We start from the raw sequence: 26,590 nt of genomic DNA on the forward strand, positions 1-26,590 counted from the left end.
TATGGGATGAGACAGGATCGTGTGAAAGGACAAGCCGTTCTCTCTGAGGCTCTCCGCAGGTGTGCAGTGCACCCCGGGGGAGGCCCTGGCCCTCTGCACGGCAGAAGAACTGGCAGAGGTGGTAGTTGGCTGGCTCCCCCCAGGGCACACAGGACCATGTGCTTTGCCAGCCTTCTGAACAGGTCTGTGCGGGCTTCTTTACTAAAGCATGGCCAGAGTGCCCGTGTCCCTCCAGGTGGACAGCTCAAGATAGAGCCTGACTTGCCATGCTCCCTTCCCAGTGCTGCGGTGATCGTGGGGCTGGACAAGAGCTGGCCCAGCCCCTCTGGGTAGGTGTGTCCATGGACATGTGTTGTGTTGGGCTGAGCTGTTCATCTAGAGGCACCTGGTGCCCTCAGGATGCAGCGGTTTCACGGCCCTCTGGAGCAACTGCTGCTCCCGTTGGGGCACTGGCATCTGCGCAGCACCCTCCTCTGGAGCCATGTACTGGGACATCAGCACCAGCAAGGCCTTGCCCACCTGCACAGCTGGTAAGGACGGCCATCCCCAAGCCCGTGGCACACATGTTGAGCACCTCGTCTCCACAGAGCGCCAGGCCCGGGGACATGGCATTATCTCTGCTTTGCAGAAGAGAAAACCAAGGCTCAGAGGTTCTGTCACGAGCTCAAGTGTGATCAGCCCGAGTGCTCTGGCTCCTGACACATGTTGTACTACCTGTGAGAAGCACCTAGTGAATGCCAGGCACCTGCCACTGGTCACTTGGCAGGCAGGAAACATTATGTCCGTTTGATGGGTGGGGCAACCAAGATTCACAGCAATGACACCACCCTAAAGTGACAGACACAGCAAACGGCCGAGCTGAGATGCAACCCTGGTCTGTATCAGCAAGGCCTCTGTCCAGCCCTCCACCACCCAGCCTAGTGGGCAGGCGAGTACAAAGCCCTCCCCTTTTGTCCCCAGAGTGCAGACCATGTCCCCTCTGTTGGGCCACCATAGCAGCTAGTGTCGTCCACCCTGCCTCTCCTCCACATGTGAGCTGACAAGTGTCTGCCTCCCGCATGGCATACTGCATCACACCAAAACAAGACCTGGCTGTCAGCTGTACCAACATTGCTTTCCCACACAATAGTCTCATCGTGAGCTTGCATCATCAGACCAAAGATGCCACACTGACCAGCTCCACCTCTCAGGAGTCTGCTGACCTGACACCATCACGGCAGACTGCACTCAGGTAATGGGGTACATCAGCGGCCTGGACAACCACAATGCCCAGACACTGCTAAGCAGCAAAAAGCACTGCCAACTCCATGGCATGCCATCAACTTTAAGATGCAGACTTTAACCCCGATATCAGAGGAGTTACATGTGAAAAAAGCATGCCTAGAATTGATCAGGTATGGGTTCTCCAGCATGTTTTTCGCACCTGCAGGGGCACGGGCACATATGATCTGCCCACCCTTCCACCAGCAACCTGCAGTCCCCACTCAGGGCAAGACGTGCTGTAAGACGGCCACTGACTTCACATACCACCATGCTGAATAGTGCAGATATGCGTGACCTCCGGGCTGACTGTTCCTTCTACAGCTCCTAGTGAGGGCAGACGCTGAGACCTGGCTGGGCACCCCCCACTCGCCACCCACACCCGCCCTCTGCAGCTGTATGTGGAACAGAAGACACACGAGAGGCACCAGCTTGCCATCCCTGACCCAGATGTAGAGGAGCCCACGCCCCCACCCTGGGAGTGGCGGGACAGACATGCAATCAGAATGCTACCTTTCACTGGCAGACAGCAGATAGGAGAGACCTGTGGCCAGATTATTCACACAAGGCCACTGGGACAAAATGAGGACACTCAATGCAAAAGGCCCAGAGACCGAAGGCAGAGAGCTGCATCTCCTCACCTTCTAACATGTGTGGAGCTCAACAGAGGAGAGGCCAGGCCCACTCAGAGACCAGAAACACAAAAGAGCAGATGTCTGCTTGGTGCTCACACCCAAGCCTGACACCTTCCAACAGTTTCTGTCAGCTGGCAGAACAGCTTGGGACCCCGGTTTAGCCCAGCTAGACTACAGGAGGGTGGCCACTCCTGGGAAGGGTGGGGACCCAGGGACCAGCTGGCTTGAAATCATGGCTCCACTTGGTGGGTGTTCACTGCCAGTGTCAGGTGCCGGCATTCCTCCAGGGCTGGCAGTTTTGTGGAGAGAGACATGAAGAAAAAATATTCCATATGATGAAAAACATGAAATAATACAACAGGAATGGTGGTAGACATGGGCTGGGGCTGGGAGTCCTGAGCTGATGGCAGAAGGAAGAGCAAACACCAAGGTCTAGCTGTGAAGGGCGCAGCACAGGAGCGAGCTGGGGGAGTGTGGTCCTGGGAGGCAGCAGGGGCAGGAGGGGCAGGCGGGGCCACAGTGGCACACTGACCCCTCCCTGCCGCAGCCTCGCTGTGAGGCCCTGGGCCAGTCACTACCCTTCCTAAACATCAGTTCCCTTTGTGCAGATGGAATCACCACCACCTGCCCAGGGGATGGCGAGAATCACATGAGAGGAAAGCAAACAGGGACGCACTGGGACGCACATACTGGTGCTCACCGCCCCTGCCCTGCAGGGCAGAAGCCAGTGCCACAAAGGCCCTCTTACCTTGGTAATGATGTCCTTGAACTGCCCTTCTTTCCAGGCATCAGCAGGGTGATTGATCATGGTGAGCACGGCGCTGTCATACTCCTCGTACTTGTCATAGAGGAACACCAGCTCTGCCCAGAGATGCGCCTGCTCCGCAGCTCTCAGCACCTGGCGGGACGGCCATGGCCGAGGGTCGAGCTTGTGCCAGGCATGCATACGGCAGCCAGAACCTTGAGGAGGGCCAGATTACCTTCAGGATGTTGACATGGGACCAGAAGAGCTCCAGGTGTTCCTGCATCTTCTGCGGCTTGAATTTGGAGTAGAGGATGGCCAGCTCTGTGACATGCCCATGTGGGCCCGCTCCAGGCCCAGGGTTGCCTCCAGCAAGGAGATCAGCTCCTCAAAGTAGCCCTGATCCTGATAGACCAACAGCCTAGCTTTGGGTAGGGGCAAATGCACCCGACCACAGCCTCCCTACAGCAGAGCCCGTTCCAAAGGGAGGGAAGGCGTATGACGGCTGCCAGCCCCAACTCCCTCTTGGTCGTGCACCCTGGTTGTAGCCTGCTCGGCATGTCTAAACCCTGAGTCTGACTGACTCCCTTCATATTAATGACCACAGACATGGAGGGCCACCCCTAGAGGACTATGTCACACCCCCTTCACTCCGTCTTCACTCTCAGTGGAGAACCTTGCTCCTGCTTCACTGAGAAAATGGATGTCGTTAGAAGAAAACGCCGCGTCTAGCCCTTGCCAGCATCTGTGCCCACGTTCTGTCTACAGGCATACGTCTGTGCTCCTGCTTCGAACCCGCCAGCCTGTAGCTCTAGGTCCCATCACCTCCCGTCTACAGAGGTCCCCCCGTTTTCTCTCTCATCAATGTCCCTCTCTACAGCTTGGCTTCAGCAAACTTCCCGCTAATTCTCCCGTCCTAAAATGCCCTTTCTTGACCCCATGTTCCTACCAGCTACCATCCCCATTTTCTACTCTTTGCAGCAAAAACTCCTCAAAATAGCTGTTCCCATTCCTTTCCCTGTTCTCACGAGCCAACCAAGTCAAGCTGTCTGGCCCCCAGGACTCACGGTCACCAGTGTCCTCCATTCTCAGTTCTCCTTCTCCTGTCATCTGCCTGGCAGCAGGACCCCACTTGGCTGACCACTCCCCTCTCCTGGGGACACCTGTTCACTGGCTGCTCGGACATCACACTCTCTGGGGTTTCTTCTTACTTTACTGTAACTCCTGTTGGAGGGCCCAGGGCTCAGGTTGTGGTCTCTTCTTTATCTACACTCACTCCCAGGGGGATCCCATTCAGTCTCGAGTCTTTATGTACCATCTATATGTCAACAGCTCCCATTTTATTTCTCTAGCTGGGTTTCTCCACTGAACACCAGCCCCTATTTCTCACTGTCTACCTGACACTATCTCAATATCCAATTGGCAGCTCAAACTTAGTATGTCCTGCCCTTCCCTCCACAAAGTCTCCACCTTTTGTTTTCCCCATGTCCACTGATGATAACTCTCTATCTCCAGTTGTTCAAGCCAAAAATAAATGGAGTCATCCTTGACTTTTCTCTCTCACCCCATACCCCAAACACTAGCATATCAAGTTGGCTACACAATCAACCCCCACCCCACCACCCAAACCTGACCACCTGATGATCACTTCTCACCTCCACATCACCACCACCCCGGCTTCTCTCTCAGCTTCCACCTGCCTCTCTGTCTGCCCCTCTGTCTGTTCACCCCCGGAAGAGCCTGTTCTCAGCACACAAGCCAGATCGGCCCCTCACCCTTCAGATCCTGTCTCCTACAGCAAGTACGGCCTGAGTCCTTCATGATGGCCTGTGCCCCCCGCCCCCAAGTCCTTCCTCCACCTTGAGGGCCCTTCCTTGAATACTCGGCATGTTCCCACCTCTGGACTCTGCCCTGGCCGCTGACCTTTACCTCAAATATCCCCATGACCAGGCCCCTCCATTTCTCCAGGTCTCTGCTCAATGTTGTCCTCTCCATTAGTGCTACCTTGATGGCCCCTTTATGAAGCTCCACCCAGGCACTCCTGGTCCCCAGACCTGCTCCATTTCACCCATAACTCATCACCTTCAAACTTGTTTGTTGTCTGTCAACTTCACCGAATGTAAACTCAACTAAATAGGGTTTTTTCTGTTTTGTTCACTGATACATTATTTAGAATAATGCCCAGAACATAGAAGGTGCTTAAACGTTTGCTGAACAAATAAAGGATTCTATTTGTCAGCCTCTGGACTGCTTTATTCCTTTCCCTGTTTGCTTTATAATTCATTTTGCAAACTTCTGTGGAATAGGAAAGTATATGTCACTGAAAAGTCATCAAGCCTAGCTTGATGTTTTGGTCCTTGGTGCACCTGCTTTCACAGGATGACAGGCTCCTCGAGCCCTGCAACTCACTAAGCCCCCTCCAGGCTACTGTCCCCTCAGTGAGGGGGCTGGGGCTTGAGTTCCATGGGGATGGTAACACCGCTGAGCAAAGTGAAATCTTTAGCCCGCCTTGACTGACCCCACCTGGTCTGACCACACAGCTCCAGGGCTCCCATGGGCGCAGGCCCAGGCCCTGAACACAATGATGTCTGTCTGTCAACCACTCGACAGCGAAGCATAACTACAACACCAACACCCTTCCAAAGGTCTCCCTGGAGTTCCTTGTCCTGGACTCTTGCATGTTCTCTGTCTCTAAGGCATTCCATACTCATACCCTCTGTCGGCCACACGCTCTGGGGAACTAGGGTGTAGGCTATTGCTCGGCCATAACTGGCATGGTATTCTCAGCAAGTTACCCAAGGGTTGTCCCCATGTGCAAGCCATGGACTGGGCTTCTGAAGGTCCAAGGACACAAGAGGAGGGAGAGTACTTTTAAAAACACAAATATCAGCCAGCAACGAGGTCCAGGATATCTAACATGCCAATCTGATTTAACGTATAGACAGGTTGTTTAGCACATGAAAGTATTTTCATACAGACAATGCTTATCTGCAGATGTAACACATACTAACAGAACAACTGCCCCTTTATTTACAGCGTTTAGGTGTCATTCATCATCTCCATTGCCAGCAGAGATCATCTCTGGCCAGAGACTGGTTACCTGGTAACAGCGTATCAGTTCCTCCAGCTCATCTGCATGAATGACGATGCGAAGACCACACAACTGTGCAAGATGGAACTCCTGCCCGTCCACACAGGCAAAGCACACCTAGGGGAGGCAAGGCCAGACAGCATGAGCATCCCCGAGACAGGGCACAGCACCACAGCAGCTGGCTATCAGGGATGCAACTGCAAATGCAGAAATACCAGCAAATGGGGCTTTTTAAGTCAGATTCTGAACAAGTAGATAATTTTAAGATGAGCTGCATGAGATGCGGCAAAAAAATAATGACATTTCTAGTCTGCAGGCCAAGGGCGTGTTTGAGTTTGAGACCACAGAAGAGAAGAGAGCTCACGCATTACTTCTAAGCCCTGAGATGTGGAGGTCTGTTTAGGTGACAAGAAAGTGATGCTGGACTTTCAGGTTTTGGGTTTGAAAAGGGTTTAACAAAGCTCAAGAATAAGTGTTATCAGAGCACTTCACCTGAGTGCTGTTTACACAGGAGCTTGCTTTAATAATTTCTTTTAAACTGTGCTTTTGTTTTAGGCACTGCGCAGCATGTACACTTCATGATAACAAGTGTTAAGAAGTGAAGAACCCCTCTGTGCAGAAAGATGCTTCTACTCAAAAGGATTCAGGAGGGGCCCCTGAGCTGCAGTTCTTTTGAGGGCTGACCAGAGAGACCCCTTCCCTCAAAGCAAAGCTTGCTTCTCATACAATTTCCCCACCTTCTACACATAGCACATGTTTGCATAGTAGGTAAGGCAGAAAATGCAGGTAAAAATAGTCACACAACCCAGAGATAACCAGTCGTTACCTCGAGACATGATCTTTGCCCACTATTTTCTGTGTGATGTATACAGCAGCATCTACCAGATCTCTCTCTCTCCTAGTCACACACACACAGAATGGAATTACACTGGTCATTCTACTTACAACCTATTTTTCACAGAATACTGGAAACACCCTCTCCTGTAACTCTGCCTATTCATTCTGAATGGCAGGTAGAGTCGCACTATCTAACCAAGGCCTTTTATACTGGACATTTGATTTTAATCTTTTATTAAACAATGCTTCAGATTCTTGAGATGGATTTTTACATCTGGACTTACGAGGTCCATGATTAGGAATATACATATGTTTAAAATTTTTATGCATTAGATGAACTGATATTTTCCTTTGTGCTTTCTTCCATTGCTTATATGCTTAAAAATTTCTTTCTCACACAAAGATAAATATTTAAAAATTTTTATTAAGAAAAAAACCTTAAACTTTTACCTTTAATTCTTTCCTCTGGAATTTAATTTTGGTTACAGAATTACGTAACAAACGTTTAACCTCTTTCAAAACTCTAATCTAATTTCCAACAAATCATTGGAATTTACTTTGAAATAAAAAATCCAAAGTGCACTTCTGTGCTCTTTATTTCAATGAGGTGTGTGCATCCTTCCAGGAAGATGCACTTGCACGTTCTGTAGAGTTACAGTGCACTGTCCATCAGCCCTTGTCTCTCTTCATCACTTTTTCCAGGGCTAACATTTTATCCCTGGAAATGGCAGACTTTACAATTATTTAGATCTTTACTTGTATTTAAGGTTTTTTTTTTGCGAAGGTTTATTTAACATTTTGGTTTTGTTCCTATTTAAAAAGGATTTTTTTTCCCATTATGTTATCTGATAATTGCTGACATATGGGAAAGCTATTAATTTTCAACATATCTCTTCTGTTTGGCCAGTTATTCAGTTCACTTTGTTCCAGTGGTAACAGCTAGAATACCTGCACACAGTCCTGACACCTTCTTTTCTAGAAGAATCATTCTGAGGTGCATAGCTAGGGGCCTTAACTTCCATACCAATGACGGTAACAAGGGACTTAATTCACCGTGTGGCTTGTTTCCCATCATCACAGATCTGCACCACTCTAGGGAGCAATCCCTGAACCTGCCTGCAGCAGTTCAGAGTCTTGCGGGCCACAGCCTACCTGCTGGATGTGAGCACTGTTGGGTCCATTAATACAATCTTCTAGCTCAGACAGACAGCTGGTTTTAGTTCAGTCTCTATATAGGATCTGCAGCCCTTTTTCCTGGCCATCTGCAGGAATTTAACCAGATCCTCCCAATTGTCTAGAGATAGAAAACAAAAATAGGTTAACTCAGAGCTGCTAAGTTTAAACATGGGGCTCAATTCCTCCCACTCTGCCTCACTGAGGGCTTGGGCTCCAGGTAATGTCTAAAAGGTCTTGGACTTGGCCAGCTAAGCAGAGCCCTATCCCAGGTGGGAGAAGGGGAAGGGGCAGAACTACATGGGAGCTGCCCCTGGGGATGGGAACCTCCATGTCACCAAGTAAAGACCTCCCCAGGAGATGGGATGCTTATTCCAGCCACTGGAAAAGCTGATGCCACAATCAACTGGGAAGGCCAGAAGAAACACTGGGTCCAAGTCTCTCACCTTAAAGTTATTATAAGAGTGATATCCATTGTGCTTAAACTGTCTAGTCTTTAAAACAGGGTAACAGTCAACTGAAGAGCTAGTGTCATTAACGAAATAATGTTTATCTCAGACTCTTTTAGAAAACTTTCACTCAATGTGTCTCCAACATCTCTGGATGCATAATATGTGCAGATTGCTGGAAGGGCTGTACGCTTGCCTCGCCAAGCTTCATACCAGTGAGAGGCAGAACCCTGTGGCGAAGAGGTTTATTTACTGCTTCTGCTGGCTGCCTGAATGACCTCCAGGTAAGAGGAAGGGTCATCAGCTCTGATGTAGGAGTCGATGGCTTCCTTTACCAAGTCCTTCTGGAGCTGGGCATGGGCCAGCTGACTCCACACAGCAGGCTCATTGCATCTCTCCGCAAACTCGTATGCTCGGTCTAGATTTCCAACGTGCTCTATCAGAACCTAGGGAGTACAAAAGGCTCTCATTCTCTGCAACATCCAGTCAGCTCTAGGGAGCAGACAGATTTCTGTTCAGTTCCATATTCTGCCTAAAGGTGCATATAGTCCAAAGCAACTGGTGAATATTTTTCAGATGAGTGAATGGAGGCAAAGAATGAGAGCGGTTGTACAGGGAGGGAGATGCCAGACAGAGAAGAAACACTCCAACAAAGTGGCATAAAGAAATAGAGATGGTCAGGCTAAGCTTTTTGGGCCAGTGGTAGGACACCAGAGTTACTTCCTGATCTGGGGAGGGGAGACAGTATGGGGGGGCATACAGGCTGTAAAAAGGTTCCAAGGAGCCGCTGTGGGGAATGAGATAGCTTATCAGGCAGAAACAGGCTTGCAGGGCAGCCTGGAGGTCTGGGGTGCAGCAGCCACTCACCTTATATTCCGGTCTCAGAGCAAGGCCACAGCCCATGTGTGAACCGAAAAGAGGGGTTTCTAGATCGGAGGCTTCATCAGCAAGAACACAAAAATGGTAAGGGAAGAGGCAAGGACGTAATGAATATTGGTAAGAGAGCAGTTAAAGACAGATGTTCCATGGTTTACAATCAATTTGGAAATAAAACCAGAAAAGGCCGACGGACTGGGAGGAAAGGGATAAGGATTAAAGAAAGAGTTCTTGGTGACACTGAAGGTAGGCAAGAGGGCTGGCAGGATTGCTCTGGGGAGTTGAAGTAGCATGGGGCTGAAGGGCTAGAACAACCATCACATGTGAGAGCCTCTGAGAATCAGACACCTCAGTCACCAGGGCTGACCACATGACCTCATGTCAGGTACCCCAGTCTAGGAGAGTGTTGGGGAATGACTGGGAACGAGTAACAGCCAGACAGAAGGAGCACCAGCAGAGAAGAAGCCAACAGCCTGGGAAGCTGGGTCACTGGTGAGGAGCAGAGAAGAGCACAAGACTTTGAGGGATGCATGGAACAACCAGAGGGTCTGAGCCCTCGCTGATGATGAGGACACAATATGGCAGAGGGCACTAGGGTCTAACCCAATGGCACTCAGCAGCTCACCCTCACCTGGATTGCAGAAGCGTTCACATCAAACTTGCGGAAGATGGCGAACACCTCCTCATACAGTGCACTGCTGACAGCGATGCGTGCAATGTCTGGGGCATCACAGTTGTCCAGTCGACTTATGTATTCCATGACCCCCATGCGGTCTGCCTTGATGGCGGTCAGGATCAGCAGATTCTGGAGATTTTTGCGAAGAGGTGGTGGTCAGCACAGTGTCACAGGAATGAAGGCTACACACAACACTCTTTGGCAGGTCAACCACACAAGATCCCCAATTTGAAAGTATTTAATATACACACATGACTGATAAGTAGATTCAATAGAATATTTATGAAGTATATGGGGTCTGAAGTCTTGGGAAAGCACCAGCTAAGAGAAATCAGAATACCACCACACTGGGGGGCTGCTGTGGCTTCTCCAGGAGCTGCCCTCTGCTCCCACTTCAGAGGTGCCTATTTTCCTGAATAGTGCCTCTATCAGCTCTTTGTGGTTCTTTATAGTTTTACCACATATATAGTATATCTAAGCAATATAGATAGTTTTGCACATTTTTGAACTTTCCTTTTCTTAATCATACTAGATGCATTCTTTTTTTTTTTTTGGTAAGGAAGAGTCACCCTGAGCTAACATCTGTTGCCAATCTTCCTCTTTTTTTGCTTGAGGAAGATTAGCCCTGAGCTAACATCTGTGCCAATCTTCCTCTATTTTGTATGTGGGTTGCCACCTCAGCACAGCTGATGAATGGTGTAGGTCTGTGCCTGGGATCTGAACGTGTGAACCTGGACCAGCGAAGCGGAGCATGCCCAACTTAACCACTACGCCATGGGGCCAGCCCCTAGAAGCATTCTTATAAAACTTTTCTTTTACTCTATTCAAAAATGTGGGAAAAAAATCAATGTAATGCACCATATTAAGAATCTAAAAAAAGAAAAACAACATGGTCATAATCAATTGATTCAGAAAAAGCATCTGACAAAATTCAACATCCATTAATGATAAAAACTCTCAGCAAACTAGAAATAGAAGGGAACTTCTTTAATCTGACAAAGGACATCTACAAAAAACCCACAGCTAACATCATACTCAATGGTGAGCGACTGGATGCTGCCCCCAGAATCAGGAACAAGACAAGGATGTCCACTGTCACCACTTCACTTCAACTTTATACTGGAGGCTCTAGTCAAGGCATTTAGACAAGAAAAAGAAATAAAAAGCATCTAGATTAGAAAGGAAGAAATAAAACTGTTCCTATTTGCAGGCAACATGATTGATAGAAAATTCCAAGAAATATACAAAAAAAAAAAAACACTCCTAAAAGTAAGTTTAGCAAGGTTGCAGGATACAAGGTCAACAATAAAAATCAACTGTATTTCCATATACTAACAACATACAACCGTAAACCAAAAAGACAACGAAAAAAACCTACAATAGCTCCAAAAATATAAAATACTTAGGTATAAATATAATAAAACATGTACATGATCGGGCTGGCCCCGTGGCTTAGCGGTTAAGTGCGCGCGCTCCGCCGCTGGTGACCCGGGGTTCGGATCCTGGGCGCGCACCGACGCACCGCTTCTCCGGCCACGCTGAGGCCGAGTTCCACATACAGCAACTAGAAGGATGTGCAACTATGACATACAACTATCTACTGGGGTTTTGGGGAGAAAAATAAATAAATAAAGTTAACAACAACAAAAAAAACGCGTACATGATCTACATGCTGAAAACTATAAAATGATGATGAGAAAAATCAAAGATCTAAATAAATGGAGAGACATATCATGTTTATAGACTCAGCATAGTAAAGATACCAATTCTTCCTAAATTGGTCTATGGATTTCATGCAATTCCAATCAAACTCCCAGGAGACATTCCTGTACATATAGACAAGCTAATTCTAAACTCTGAACAAGAATAAAGTTGGAGGAATCACACTACCTGGCCAATTGATTTTTGACAAAGATGCAAAAGCAATTCAATGGACAAAGTATCCAACAAATAATACTGGAACGATTGAACATATATATGCAAAAAAATGAATGTCACCCTAAACATCACACCTTATTGGATACTGGATCATAGATATAAATGTAAAATGTAAAACTATAAAACTTTTAGAAGGAAACATAGGAGAGAATCTTTGTGACCTGAGATTAGGCACAGAGTTCTTAGACTTAACACTAAAACACTATCCACAAAAGAAAAGTTTATGAATTGGACTTATTAAAATGAAAATATTGCTCTGTGAACGATACTGTTAGGAGAATAGAAAGAGAAGCTACACACTAGGAAAAATATTTGTAAATCATATATCCAACAAAGAACTTGTATCCAGAATATATAAAGGACCCTTAAAACTCAAAAGTAAAAAACCAAATAATCCAATTAAAAAGCAGGCAAAAGATTTAAAGAGATGTTTCACCAAAGACAATATATGGATGGCAAACAAACACAAGAAAAGTTGTTTAACATGATTAGCCATTAGGGAAATGCAAATTAAAACCACACTGACATACCACTATACACTTATTAGAATGGCTAAAATAAAAAATACTGATAATACCAAGTGCTGGTGAAGATGCAGAGCAACTGGAATTCTCACACATTGCTGCTGGGAATGCAAAATGATACAGCCACTCTGGAAAACAACAGTTTGACAGTTTCTTAAATGTACATATACCATATGACCCAACAACTGCTGGGTATGTTCAAGCAAAAATCTGGACACAAATGTTTATAGTAGCTGTATTCATAAGCACCCAAAACTGAAAGCAACTCATATGTCCTTCAGTGAGTGAATGGATAAACAAACTGCGGTACACTCATACAAGGGAACACTAATCAGCAATAAAAAGAACAAAACTGTTGGTGCACACAACTTGGATGTATCTCAAAGGCATTAAGCTGAGTGAAAGAAGCCAGTCTCAAAAGATTACATACTATGTGATTCCCATTACATGACATTCTTGAAAAGACAAAACTAGAGCAATGGTGAACAGACACATGGCTGTGAGGGGTGCAGCGCTGGGGAGATGTAACTATAAAGGGCAGGTTGCACAAGGGTGTTTTATAGGGTCACAGAACTGTTCTGTGTGCTGATTGTGGTGGTTACACGAATCTAGACGTGTTAAAATTCCTAATACTGTACATCTCCCCCAAAAGGTCTATTTTACCATATAATAATTAAAAAGAAGAAAGAAAAAATATTGAAAAGTTAGGTGCTAAGATTCATCCATGCCATTGTATGGTATTACTTTCCACTGTGACATGACACCCCACTGTGCGATGGTATCAACCTATTTATTGATGGATATCTGGACTGCTTTCAGATCTTTGCTACTCAAAACCCAGAGTGGACATTGCATTTTCTAGCACACACTGCTTTCCAAGTGTAACAAGCACTCCCAGCAGGCCCTGCAAGAGGCCCAGTGGCTCGACATTCTCATCAATGCTGATTAGGAGAGCTCTGCAGGAGGAAAGTGATGGTGCACAGTGGCTGCACTGTTTCCCTGATGGCTGATGAGGCTGAATTCCCGCCTTAGACTCACTGGCTGTGTCTCCTCTCACTGAAGGACTGCTCAAGTGCTTTGTTGAGTTTTCTATCAGGCTGAGTTTTTCGTTCATTACATGTTGTCTATACTAGTTTTTTGTTGGTTATGCATGTTGCAAATGTCATCTCCCTCTTCATAGCTTCCCCTTTTCTCACCTTCTTATGATAAAGTTCTTAAGTTTAACATAGCCCTATTTACCAGTTTTTTTACAAAAGGTTTATGTTTTCTTGTGAGTGGCTTGTGTTCATTAGGCCATAAATATATTCTTTCTCTATATATAAACTCTAAAAATATTATAGTTTTGGGGCCGGCCCCGTGGCTTAGTGGTTAAGTGAGCGCGCTCCACTGCTGGCGACCCGGGTTCGGATCCCGGGCTCGCACCGACGCGCTGCTTCTCCGGCCATGCTGAGGCCGCGTCCCACATACAGCAACTAGAAGGACGTGCAGCTATGACACACAACTATCTACTGGGGCTTTGGGGGGAAAAATAAATAAATAAAATCTTTAAAAAAAAATATTATAGTTTTCCCTTTTACATTTAAACCTTTACACAGTACGGGATAGATGTCCAATTTTAATTTTTTCCCATATGGATAACCAATAGTCCCCACATTACTTATTGAAAAATCTATTGTTTCCATCTGTAAAGCCAGTACTGTCATAAATAAATGTTTTACATAAGTGTGGGTATATTTTAGGGCTCTTTATTATAATGGTCCATTTCTCTATTCCTTGCCCAAACCATCATGTCTTAATTTAGTTTTAGAATAATTCTAGATTAAAGTAAGCCCCTTGCCATCCCAACACCCACTCCCACCTCTTGGGTAATTTATTGTTTTAGGGGCATCTTGACTGTTTTTGGCCTTTTATCCTTTTGATTTAAAATTTAAAATCTCCTTGTTAAGTTCCATAAGTAAAAAAAATAGGTATTTTTACTGGTATTACACTGAATTTGAGTGACATGGATAAAACTGATGTCTTTCAACATGATCTGATCATTCATGAATTTATATCAAGCTGTTTACCACGGTTTAGTGGATAGGATTGCTAAAGTTCACTTTTTTATTTATTTGTCTTCTAATTTGTCTTCTTTAATAATCATGTCTACTTGTTGAATATATTATATGTAAATTCATTCCAGCAAGCTCATAACGTACATTAACTGTCAACAGTTACACTTATTGTTTTCATAGACTTTAAAAAATATATTTACTATTGTCTTTATGTATACTTTTTAATATACTTATTTTTTAATTCTAATTGTTCTATCAATTACTTGGAGAAGTATGTTAAGATCTCCTAGTACGGTGAATTTGCCTGTCTCCTTGCAATTTTGTCAATTTTTGCTTTATATATTTTGAGGCTGTATTATTAAGGGTATACAAGTTCAGAATTATCTTCTTGGTGAACTGAACATTTCATCATTATGTACTGGCTCCCTTTACTTCAATAACAGTTTTTACCTTAAAGTCTATTTTGTGTGATACTAATATAGACCACATCCTATATATATATATATATATATATATATAAAATATCAATGTAATACTAGTGTTTTGAGTTTTTGCATTTGTCTCATGTTTTTCCTTCTTTTATTTGCAACTTCTTATTAACCTTATGTTAATGCATTCTGAAGTCACTGTATCATCCCATCATCCTTTGGCATCCAGTGAGGTTATGGAGAAGTCTGCTATCAATCTAATTCATATTCCTTTATAAATAATGTCTTTTCTCTGGCTGCTTAAAAATTTTTTTTTGATGTTCTGCAGTTTTGCTATAATGCATGTAAGGATGGTTTTAAAAAGTAATCCTCCTTGGGATTTGTTGGGCTTCCTTAACTTGAGAACTAGAATTTTGTCAAGTTCTGTTAACATCTCCATCACTCTCCTTTCAAACAGTGTCTCATTCTCCGCTCTGAGGCTGATTAGGTCTCCCTTCAACCTGTACATCTCTTAAACTCTTTCACATTTTTCACCTGTCTGTCTCGGCCATGTTCTTGCAATTTCTTCACATCTATCTTCCAATTCATTTATTCTCTAATGCTGCTAAACCCATCTGGGGTTTACTTCAATTTCAATTACATATATATTTTATATTTATCAAAATTATTTGGTATTTTTAAAATCTGCTTGATCTTTTTTCGGTATTTAAGCACATTACACGTAATTTTATATTCTGTGCTTGGTAATTCCAATACCTATAGTCTCTCTAGGCAGGTCTGACTCTACTCTGTTACTGCTGGGATTTTGTCAATGTTTTTACTACGAGCTCATTATTTCTTGGAATGTTATCTGTAAGAATTCTTTGAAGCCTTGCTAGAAGGTAGGTTGTTCCTAAAACGATTTGTGTTTGTCTCTGGCAGAGATCTGAAGGCACTACCTGATGGCAATCACTTTAAAATTAAACTCCCCACTTGAGGATTTTTAATACTATGCCAGTTCACATGAATTTGTGCTAAAACCCATTAGAATGCCAGCCTGTCAGGGCCAGTTTTGTCCTCATAATCTAGCACCATGGTTCAAAAGGGATCTTTTTTGTTTTGTTTTGTTTCAGCTGGTCTCTCGGCAGAGGGCTAGACAATACTGGTATATTCTTAGTTTATCCTTGCACTGGGGAGGGGTTTCTTTATAGACTTCACATCTTTTGTAGGCCCTTAGGTCTTGTCTCCTGTCCTCTGTGTCTTGGGTGTGAGAACCACAGCCCAGGTGAAATAGGGTTTGGCAAAAGTTAGATTCTGTCCCTCCTCCTTCTCTGGGGTTTTTATCCCAAGCTTCTTTATTTACTTGCTAGCTTATTGATTCATTTTAAAAGACTGTTCGTATATTTCATCCTACATCCCAGCTATTTTCACCTGCATATAAAACTATGTCTGGTGAAGCAGTGAGTCAGAAAGAAGAGCAAGAAATTGAAGGTCCCCTTGCAAGTTACAGAAGCAACAGTGTCCAAAGAGGCAGCACAAAGATTGAGAAACACCTTTAAGTGTCTTTTTGTGGGAAGTACCCACAAGCTAATATCAAAGGAGGTTAGCCAGACAGCAAGACAGAATATCCTAGCCACCTTAGATACCTTATGTCTGGCATCCTGTAATCAATCAGGGTTTATGATTCCATTAAAATATAATTTCACATTCCATAATTTACCATATAGCAGTCCATGTTTAAAAACGCACATTACACACACACACACACACCCCTTAACGTAATACCACAGACCTTGAAAGCCTTTCTGGCGTACAAAATAAATCTTACAATTAAATCTTGACATAGCAGGATTTTCAATGTAATGCATTACAACCTGTCTGACACAGAACCTCTGATAATTAATTTTAAAGTGGCGGTAAATACTGGGTGAGACCTTGTTGAAGCATGCTCTGTTCCCTTCAAGGGGTTTGCCCATGCTATTGCTTCTGCCCAGAATGTTCTTCCTACCCCAGCTCCCACTCATCATGCTCCTACAGTACATCTCCAGCAAGTCTTCCCTGATATGTACCTAGATTTAGTTTTCTTGCCATCTGTTTCCAAGCTTTGTTCCCCATGATTTCAAGAGTCTAACACATACTTGGGACATAGTAGGTGTCAGCTCCCTTTGTCTGAGCAGTGTGGTTAAAGAAGAACAGTGTGGGCCAGAGCAGTAACAGGAAGGACAGCTTCCTAGAAAAAGGAGAATTTATGTTGGGCTATAAGAGACAGGTAGAATTTAAATAAGCAAAGAGAAGGGCTGGACTGAAGCTACAAAGGCAGTAAGAAGACTGGCCATATGTCTGGGGAGCAGCCGATGGTGAGGCTAAGTGGGTAAGGTGAGACAAGATTGTAACGGAAAGAGAATGTCAAGCAGCTACCCTTGGCACACCCTCACCTGTGCTCACTGAAGACAGAGTTACCCAGAACAATCTTTTCCAGCAGCTCAATCAGTTCTTTAGGCAGGTCAGCTGTCATGAAGGCCTTGACAGTGACTGAGACCTCTTCAGGATCCTGTGTTTCAGACAATGCCGTTTATACCACCTGGTTTTAAAAATCATTTGAAAGAACTTGGTTAGATAAAGTCAATTCAACACTGTATCTATGAAGCTAAACAGAAGGGAAGGATTCCTCAAAGACAGTCTGGAATAGACACAGAGAAAATGGGAGATTTCTCACGGTAGAAAGGAAAGAGTGTCTAAAGGAGTCAATTTCAGGGATTTCTCTGTTTGTCCCACTTTAACAATTAGTTTTTCTCTCACATCAAAAGGGCTACAGACTCTTATCTCTGCCCCAATGACCATACTGTAAATTTACTCCAAAGCCAGGAACACAGTGCGCTAAGCAGGTAGCTGAAATGCATGTCTGCTTTCAGCTTTGTTTTCTTAAGCCACTGTTCATAGAAAATATGGCCTCCATTTCTCTAATAAGAATACCACAGGGCCCCCAGCAGCCCCTTGCTAGCCTAGAACACCACCGCTGCTGCGGTCCAGCCCACTTCCAGGGATGCAGTCAAGCGCACCCGAGCTCTAGAGCCCTCATAACCATGCTCTGAAGGAAAGACTGACAAAAGACTGGCCATGCCACTCCTCATCCAATTATGGGTGTCTCACCTACAAGAAAACTTACAAACTGGGCAGAAAGACATTTTTCCAAAGAATACAATTCCCAAATAATAGCAGGCTAGAAGACCAGCACTGTTCTCTTTACACTTTATACCAGGAGCCTTTGGTGACTTTGGGATCTATTATTTTTGTCAAGTTTCTGGCATTCATCAGTGGGCAACAGTAGTCTATTAATAAGAAAGAACAGACAGCTCTGAGGAGGTCTGACACAGCTGATATACACCTCTGGCCATGAATGTTGACCTTGCAATCGTGAGGGGCTTCAATGGAACCAGGATCAAAGTCAGCCCAGTCCACCTTGCAAGTGGCCACTATGCACCCAATGGCACCATAAGATGCACAAGTTCTTCCTCTGAGGAGTTTATAACAATACCAATTGGCATGCACAGAAGATCGAGAAAAGGGGCTATTGCAGCAGATAAGTAACAAGACAGGTACACTTGAGGGAAAGGAGAGTTGTGACACAGCACCAAGTCCAACTTGAGTAGGAGATGTGCTGTCAATTCTTGAAAACTTTACAGCACTTGAAATACAGACTGGTTGTTTTCAGGGCAAAAATAAATTTCTACCATCTATTTGAGTCAACACAGGATGCCCCACCTAAGGTTACCTGAGAATACTGCTTCCTCTAAGTAAACTTTCCATAACGAGTTTCTACTCCAGACCTAAAAGCAGTCTGCCACTGCCATCAGGCAACTCCCTTTAATTAGAGTGGCACTGCAGGGGATGTCTCCAGGAGGTGGCTATGAATATTCAGTCACAGCAGACATAATGACAGGCCCAGCGGCTCCACACAGGCACAGGGAGACCAGAGGCACCCACTGGCTTCAGCTCAGCATAGTGTTAAAGCTGCTCTTCCTGGTGCCAATGTGACGTGACCCAGAAGGCCTGCCAGGCAGCGGAACCATACCTGGATAAACCTGTTTTCTGCGAACTTGAGGCAAGACCCCTAGTGGACTCTAAACCAACTCTGTCTTGGGCTCTCTGCTGCTCAATGTCTTCATCAGATTTGGATGAAGTGCATTAAATCCTCAGGTAAATCTCAGAGATGGGCAAGTCCAAAGCTCATATAATATTCAAAATAATACGAGCTTTTACACATGTAAGTGTTCCACAATGAAAAGTTTATTAAGAAAAAAATAATGGCATGGGCATGAGGAACAGTGGACAGAAATCAAGAAGGTGAAATTCATTAGAGATACAGGTGAACTCCAACCCTTGAGTTTAAATAAATGTGTCCAGTGGGTTGGCAATGTCCTCAAGGGAGGTGGGTGCGTTGATCAGCTCAAGGCTGAAGCCTACTTGTTGGACCAGGGTCTTGTTCCCACACTGGTCTCAGCCCATCCCTAAACAGTGTGTCCAGCAGCTAGGGGACAGTGCTGAGGACAACGAAGGCACCATCTGCTAATGTCTGAGAGGCTATGCAAGCCCGTGGAAGGGCTAAGGCTGACAAGTGCCTGCCAGGCTGCACCTAGGAAGGATCCCTGGCCTCAACACTGCACCCCAGCTTCAAGGAGGAGCTGGATAGTCACAAGGGTGCAAGGGGCTCCTTGACAAAGGGAAGTCCAGTTGAGACAACCTTGAAAGCCACTTAACTTTTGTCAGCAAGGGCTGAGCTGGAAAAAATATTAAGGATCCAGCATGTAGGCAAGCCACTGGATATTCCTTTTACAGGAGCTGAACATCCCTGCTTTAGAGACTAGGGCCAACTCTGTGTCCTTAACCAATAAACAGCTCCAAGTTAGCTCACCCTTGGGAATCAAAACCATTTTTAGGCAGGCAGCTTCTAGAGGGAGAAGAGAGTAGTGAAGGCTCATTAGATTGTCTGGTCACGCATCTGAAGATGTTTTTGATGTAATAAATCAAACTAGTCACTTGGGCCATGGATGATTAGAGGGCAACATGTGGGCATGCATGCACATACATCCCCCTACCTTTCTGTGCCTCACCTGGTCAATCAGCTGTCTCCTGAACGGGTTGGTCTCCTCAAGAATGTGAGCCCAGAGCTCCGGATCCTTCCTGCGAACCAGGTAGTGGGCCTCGCTTTTGAACAGAGAATTCTCATTGCAAACCTGAAATGAGCACATTCATGTGTATAACACAAGCAGTCAACCAATGGAAGCTACTTACGGAACCCAGCCCAGCTGGTTCCCTCTGACCCTGACACTTGTTTGGTGGAGAGCCAGAGCCCAAGAGAGACGCAGCATCATCGGACCAGCATCCCCCCAAAGGTTGACAATGTACTCCTCAGAGTGACAAACTACCCCCAAAGGCCCATTTCTCAGTTTACAACTTATAGCAGAGGTGCAGCTCCTCCCCCATGAACGTGTCACTCTACAGCAGTGCTCCCCAGCAGAACTTTCTGAGGTGAAAATGTTCTTGATTTGTACTGTGCTATACAGCCACCACTAGCCACAGGAGGCTACAGATCATTTGAAATGTAGTGGATGAAGCAGGAACTAAGTTTTTAATTTTAGTTAATTTAAATTTAAATACTCACATGTAGCTAGCTCTAAACCATCTCCAAAGTGTTATCAGAACAGTCTAGAACTGGTATAAAACAGCATATACGCTGCAACATTTTAAGGCCTACAAACACTAAACTATGCTTTCATTGACTGAACTTGAGATCCTTTTTTCTTCCAATTATTTCATTGAGGTCATAATGCTTTATAACTGTGTAATTTCAGGTGTACATTACTGTTCATCAGTTTCTGTATAGACTGCATCATGCTCACTACAAATAGTCTAATTTTTCTCCGTCACCATATATATGTGCCCCTTTAGCCCTTATGCACACCCCAAACCCCCTTCCCCTGTGGTAACCACTAATCTGTTCTCTTTGTCCATGTATTTGTTTATCTTACACATATGAATGAAACCATATGGTGTCTGTCTTTCTCTGTCTGGCTTATTTCGTTTAACACAATACCCTCAAGGTCCATCCACGTTGTTGCAAATGGGATGATTTTGTCTTTTTTTTATGGCTGAGTAGTATTCCATTGTATATATACACCACATCTTGTTTACTCATTTATCAGTTGATGGGCACTTGGGTTGCTTGCATGTCTTGACTATTGTGAATAGTGCTGCAATGAACATAGGGGTGCAAAAGTCTTTTTGAATTGCTGATTTCAAGTTCTTTGGATAAATACTCAGTAGTGGGATAGCTGGATCATATGGTATTTCTATTTTTAATTTTTTGAGGAATCTCCATACTGTTTACCATAGTGGCTGCACCAGTTTGCATTCCCACCAGCAATGTATGAGGGTTCCCTTTTCTCCACATCCTCTCCAACATTTGTTGTTTTTTGTCCTGGTAATTATACCCATTCTAACAGGTGTTAGGTAATATCTCATTATAGTTTTGATTTGCATTTCCCTGATGATTAGTGATGTTGAACACCTTTTCATGTGCCTGTTGGTCATCTGTATATCTTCTTCGGAAAAATGTCTGTTCATATTCTCTGCCCATTTTTTAATTGGATTGTTTGTTTTTTTGTTGTTGAGTTGTATGAGTTTTTTATATATTCTGGAGATGAACCCCTTGTTGGATATACGATTTGCAAATATTTTCTCCCAGTTGGTGGATTGTCTTTTCATCTTGTTGATAGTTTCCTTTGTCTTGCAGAAGCTCTTTGGTCTGATGTAATCCCATTTGTTTATTTTTTCTTTTGTTTCCAATGCCTGAGAAGACATGGTATTCAAAAAGATGCTGCTAAGACCAATGTCAAAGAGTGTACTGCCTATATTTTCTTCTGGGAGTTTTATGGTTTCAGGTCTTACATGCAAGTCTTGAAAACATTTTGAGTTAATTTTTGTGTACGGTGTAAGATAATGGTCTACTTTCATTCTTTTGCACGTGGCTGTCCCATTTTGCCAACACCATTTATTGAAGAGACTTTCCTTTCTCCATTGTGTGTTCTTGGCTCCTCTGTCAAAAATTAGCTATCAGAGGATGTGTGGTTTTATTTCTAGGTTTTCAACTCTGTTCCATTGATCTGTGTTTCTGTTTTTGTGCCAGTTCTACGCTGTTTTGATTACTACAGCTTTATAGTATATTTTGAAGTCAGGGCTGACACCTCCAGCTTTGTTCTTTCTTCCCAGGATTGCTTTGGCTATTCGGGGTCTTGTGTTGTTCCATATAAATTTTAGGACTCTTTGTTCTATTTCTGCGAAGAATGTCATTGGGATTCTGATTGGGATTGCATTGAATCTGTAGATTGCTTTAGGTAATATGGACATTTTAACTATGTTAATTCTTCCAATCCATGAGCACAGAGTAGCTTTCCATTTCTTCGTGTCTTCTTCGACTTCTTTCAACAATGTTTTATAGTTTTCAGCGTGCAGGACTTTCACCTCCTTGGTTAAATTTATGCCTAGATATTTTATTCTTTTTGTTGTGATTGTAAATGAGATTGTATTCTTGACTTCTCTTTCTGCTAGTTCGTTATTACAGTATAGAAATGCAACTGATTTTTGTAAGTTGACTTCGTATCCTGAAACTTTGCTGTAGCTGTTGATTATTTCTAATAGTTTTCTAGTGGATTCCTTAAGGTTTTCTACATAGAATCATGTTGTCCACAAACAGTGAGAGTTTCATTTCTTCCTTTCCAATTTGGATTCCTTTTATTTCTTTTTCTTGCCCAATCGCTCTGGCTAAAACCTCCAGTACTATGTTGAACAGGAGTGGTGAGAGTGGGCACCCTTGTCTTGTTCCCGTCCTCAGAGGGATGGCTTTCAGTTTTTACCCATTACGTATGATGTTGGCTGTGGGTCTGCCATATATGGCCTTTACTATGTTGAGGTACTTTCCTTCTATATTCATTTTGTTGAGAGTTTTTATCATAAATGGATGTTGGATCTCGTCACATGCTTTCTCTGCATGTATTGAGATGATCATGTGATTTTTATTGCTCATTTTGTTAATGTGGTGTATCACATTGATTGATTTGTGGATGTTGAACCATCCCTGCGTCCCTGGTATAAATCCCACCTGATCATGGTCTACGATCCTTTTAATATATTGATGTATGATCCTTTAGCGTATTGCTGTATTCAGTTTGCCAATATTTTGTTGAGGATTTTTGCATTTATGTTCATTGCAATATTGGCCTGTAATTTTCCTTCTTTGTGTTGTCCTTGTCTTGTTTTGGTATTAGGGTGATGTTGGCCTCATAGAATGAGTTAAGAAGTGCTCCATTTTCTTCAATTTTTTGAGTGGTTTGAGAATGAGAGGTATTAAATCTTCTTTGAATGTTTGGTAGAATTCTCCAGAGAAGCCATCTGATCCTGGACTTTTGCTTTTTGGGAGGTTTTTGATTACTGTTACAATATCTTTACCTTTGATTGGTCTATTCAGATTCTCTATTTCTTCTTGATTTAGTATTGGGAAGTTGCATGAATCTAAGAATTTATCCCTTTCTTCTAGGTTATCTAATTTGTTGGCATAAAGTTTTTCATAGTATTCTGTTATAATCCCTTCTACTTGTGTAGTATCCGTTGTAATTTATCCTCTTTTATTTCTTTTTTTTTGTTTGTTTATTGCAGTAACACTGGTTTATAACATTGTATAAATTTCAGGTGTACATCATTATACTTCTATTTCTGCATAGATTACATCATGTTCACCACCCAAATACTAATTACAACCCATCACCGCACACGTGTGCCAAACTATCCCTTTCGCCCTCCTCCCTCCACCCTTCCCCTCTGGTAACCACCAATCCAGTCTCTGTCTCTAAGTGTTTGTTTATTGTTGTTATTATCTACTACTTAATGAAGGAAATCATACGGTATTTGACCTTCTCCCTCTGACTTATTTCACTTTGCATAATACCCTCAATGTCCATCCATGTTGTCACAAATGGCTGGATTTCATCGTTTCTTATGGCTGAGTAGTATTCCATTGTGTATATATACGACATCTTCTTTATCCATTCGTCCCTTGAGGGGCACGTAGGTTGCTTCCAAGTCTCGGCTATTGTGAATAACGCTGCAATGAACACGGGGGTGCATGTATCTTTACGCACTGGTGTTTTCAAGTTCTTTGGATAAATACCCAGCAGTGGAATAGCTGGATCATATGGTAGTTCTATCCTTGATTTTTTAAGAAATCTCCATAGTGTCTTCCATAGTGGCTGCACCAGTTTGCACTCCCACCAGCAGTGTATGAGAGTTCCCTTCTCTCCACATCCTCTCCAACACATGTTGTTTCCTGTCTTGTTAGTTATAGCCATTCTGACAGGCGTGAGGTGATATCTCATTGTAGTTTTGATTTGCATTTCCCTGATAGTTAGTGATTTTGAACATCTTTTCATGTGTCTGTTGGCCATCTGTATATCTTCTTTGGAGAAATGTCGGTTCAGGTCTTTTGCCCATTTTTTAATTGGGTTGGTAGTTTTTTTGTTGTTGAGATGCATGAGTTCTTTATATATTTTGGAGGTTAAGCCCTTATCAGATGTATGGTTTGCAAATATCTTCTCCCAATTGTTAGGTTGTCTTTTTGTTTTGTTGATGGTTTCCTTCGCTGTGTAGAAGCTTTTCAGTTTGATGTAGTCCCATTTGTTTATTTTTTCTATCGTTTCTCTTGCCCGGTCAGACATGGTGCTTGAAAATATGTTGCTAAGACTGATGTCAAAGAGCGTACTGCCTATGTTTTCTTCTAGAAGTTTCATAGTTTCAGGTCTTACATTCAAGTCTTTAATCCATTTGGAGTTAATTTTTGTGTATGGTGTAAGGTAAGGGTCTACTTTCACTTTTTTGCATGTGGCTATCCAGTTTTCCCAACACCATTTGTTGAAGAGACTTTCTTTTCTCCATTGTATGTTCTTGGCTCCTTTGTCAAAGATTAGCTGTCCATAGATGTGTGGGTTTATTTCTGGGCTTTCGATTCTATTCCATTGATCTGTGTGTCTGTTTTTGTGCCAGTACCATGCTGTTTTGGTTACTATAGCTTTGTAGTATATTTTGAAATCAGGGAGTGTGATACCTCCAGCTTTGTTCTTTTTTCTCAGGATTCCTTTAGCTATTCGGGTTCTTTTGTTGTTCCATATAAATTTTAGGATTCTTTGTTCTATTTCTGTGAAAAATGTTGTTGGAACTTTGATAGGGATTGCATTGAATCTATAGATTGCTTTAGGAAGTATGGACATCTTAACTATGTTAATTCTTCCAATCCAAGAGCACGGAATATCTTTCCATTTCTTTGTGTCTTCTTCAATTTCTTTCAGCAATGTTTTATAGTTTTTGGTGTACAGATCTTTCACCTCTTTGGTTAAGTTTATTCCTAGGTATTTTATTCTTTTTGTTGCTATTGTAAATGGGACTGTATTCTTAATGTCTTTTTCTGCTACTACGTTGTTAGTGTATAGAAATGCAACTGATTTTTGTATGTTCATTTTGTATCCTGCAACTTTAACATATTCGTTTATTACTTCTAAAAGTTTTCTGGTGGATTCTTTAGGGTTTTCTATATATAAAATCATGTCATCTGCAAATAGTGACAGTTTCACTTCTTCCTTTCCAATTTGGATCCCTTTTATTTCTTTCTCTTGCCTGATTGCTCTGGCTAGGACTTCCAGTACTAGGTCAAATAGGAGTGGTGACAGTGGGGCATCCTTGTCTGGTTCCTGTTCTTAGAGGGATAGCTTTCAGTTTTTCACCATTGAGGATGATAGTAGCTGTGGGTTTGTCGTATACGGCCTTTATTATGTTGAGGTACTTTCCTTCTATCCCCATTTTATTCAGAGTTTTTATCATAAATGGATGCTGTATCTTGTCAAATGCTTTCTCTGCATCTATTGAGATGATCATGTGATTTTTATCCTTCATTTTACTAATGTGGTGTGTTACGTTGATTGATTTGCGAATGTTGAACCATCCCTGCATACCTGGAATAAATCCCACTTGATCATGGTGTATAATCTTTTTAATGTATTGTTGTATGCGATTTGCTAATATTTTGTTGAGGATTGTGGCATCTATGTTCATGAGTGATATTGGCCTGTAATTTTCTTTTTTTGTGTTGTCCTTATCTGGTTTTGGTATCAGGGTAATGTCGGCTTCGTAGAATGAGTTAGGGAGCTTCCCTCCCTCCTCAATTTTTTGGAAGAGTTTGAGAAGGACAGGTATTAGTCTTCTTTGAATGTATGGTAGAATTCACCAGGGAAGCCGTCTGGTCCTGGACTTTTATTTTTGGGGAGGTTTTTGATTACTGTTTCGATCTCCTTACGGGTGATTGGTCTATTCGAATTCTCTACTTCTTCTTGACCCAGTTTTGGAAGGTTGTATGATTCTAAGAATTTATCCATTTCTTCCAGATTGTCGAAGTGGTTGGCATATAGCTTTTCATAGTATTCTCTCATAATCTTTTGTATTTCTGAGGTATCTGTTGTAGTTTCTGCACTTTCATTTCTGATTTTACTTATTTGTGCCTTCTCTCTTTTTTTCTTGGTGAGTCTAGCTAAAGGTTTGTCAATTTTGTTGATCTTTTCAAAGAACCAGCTCTTGGTTTTATTAATTTTTTCTATTGTTTTTTTAGTCTCTATTTCATTTATTTCTGCTCCAATTTTTATCATTTCTCTTCTTCTACTGATTTTGGGCTTTGTTTTTTCTTCTTTTTCCAGTTCCTTTAGGTGTATTGTTAGATTCTTTATTTGAGATTTTTCTTGTTTGTTGAGATAGGCCTGTATTGCTATAAACTTCCCTCTTAGAACCGCTTTTGCTGTATCCCATAAATTCTGGCATGTCGTATTTTCATTTTCA

At 43.1% G+C, this 26,590-nt stretch overlaps 1 protein-coding gene and 1 long non-coding RNA gene across 2 annotated transcripts in view; both read right to left on the reverse strand.

Annotated features, from left to right (window-relative positions):
• The window catches only part of CLTCL1 (clathrin heavy chain like 1), a 118,370-nt gene that overhangs the window by 10,991 nt on the left and 80,789 nt on the right, over positions 1–26,590 (reverse strand). Inside the window, 10 exon segments of the mRNA XM_058532261.1 lie at positions 2,644–2,793; positions 2,876–2,967; positions 2,970–3,042; positions 5,738–5,845; positions 7,718–7,786; positions 8,238–8,417; positions 8,523–8,633; positions 9,695–9,893; positions 17,098–17,213; positions 19,774–19,896. Of these exon segments, the coding sequence (XP_058388244.1) occupies positions 2,644–2,793; positions 2,876–2,967; positions 2,970–3,042; positions 5,738–5,845; positions 7,718–7,786; positions 8,238–8,417; positions 8,523–8,633; positions 9,695–9,893; positions 17,098–17,213; positions 19,774–19,896 (1,221 nt within the window).
• Positions 10,637–17,525, reverse strand: LOC131398519 (uncharacterized). The gene is made up of 3 exons (XR_009216909.1): positions 17,098–17,525; positions 12,255–12,329; positions 10,637–10,867 (listed from the first exon to the last, which is right to left on the reverse strand). It is a non-coding gene; the product is annotated as an uncharacterized LOC131398519 (long non-coding RNA).

This window comes from Diceros bicornis, chromosome 35, assembly GCF_020826845.1.
Source record: "Diceros bicornis minor isolate mBicDic1 chromosome 35, mDicBic1.mat.cur, whole genome shotgun sequence".
Lineage (NCBI taxonomy): Eukaryota > Metazoa > Chordata > Mammalia > Perissodactyla > Rhinocerotidae > Diceros > Diceros bicornis.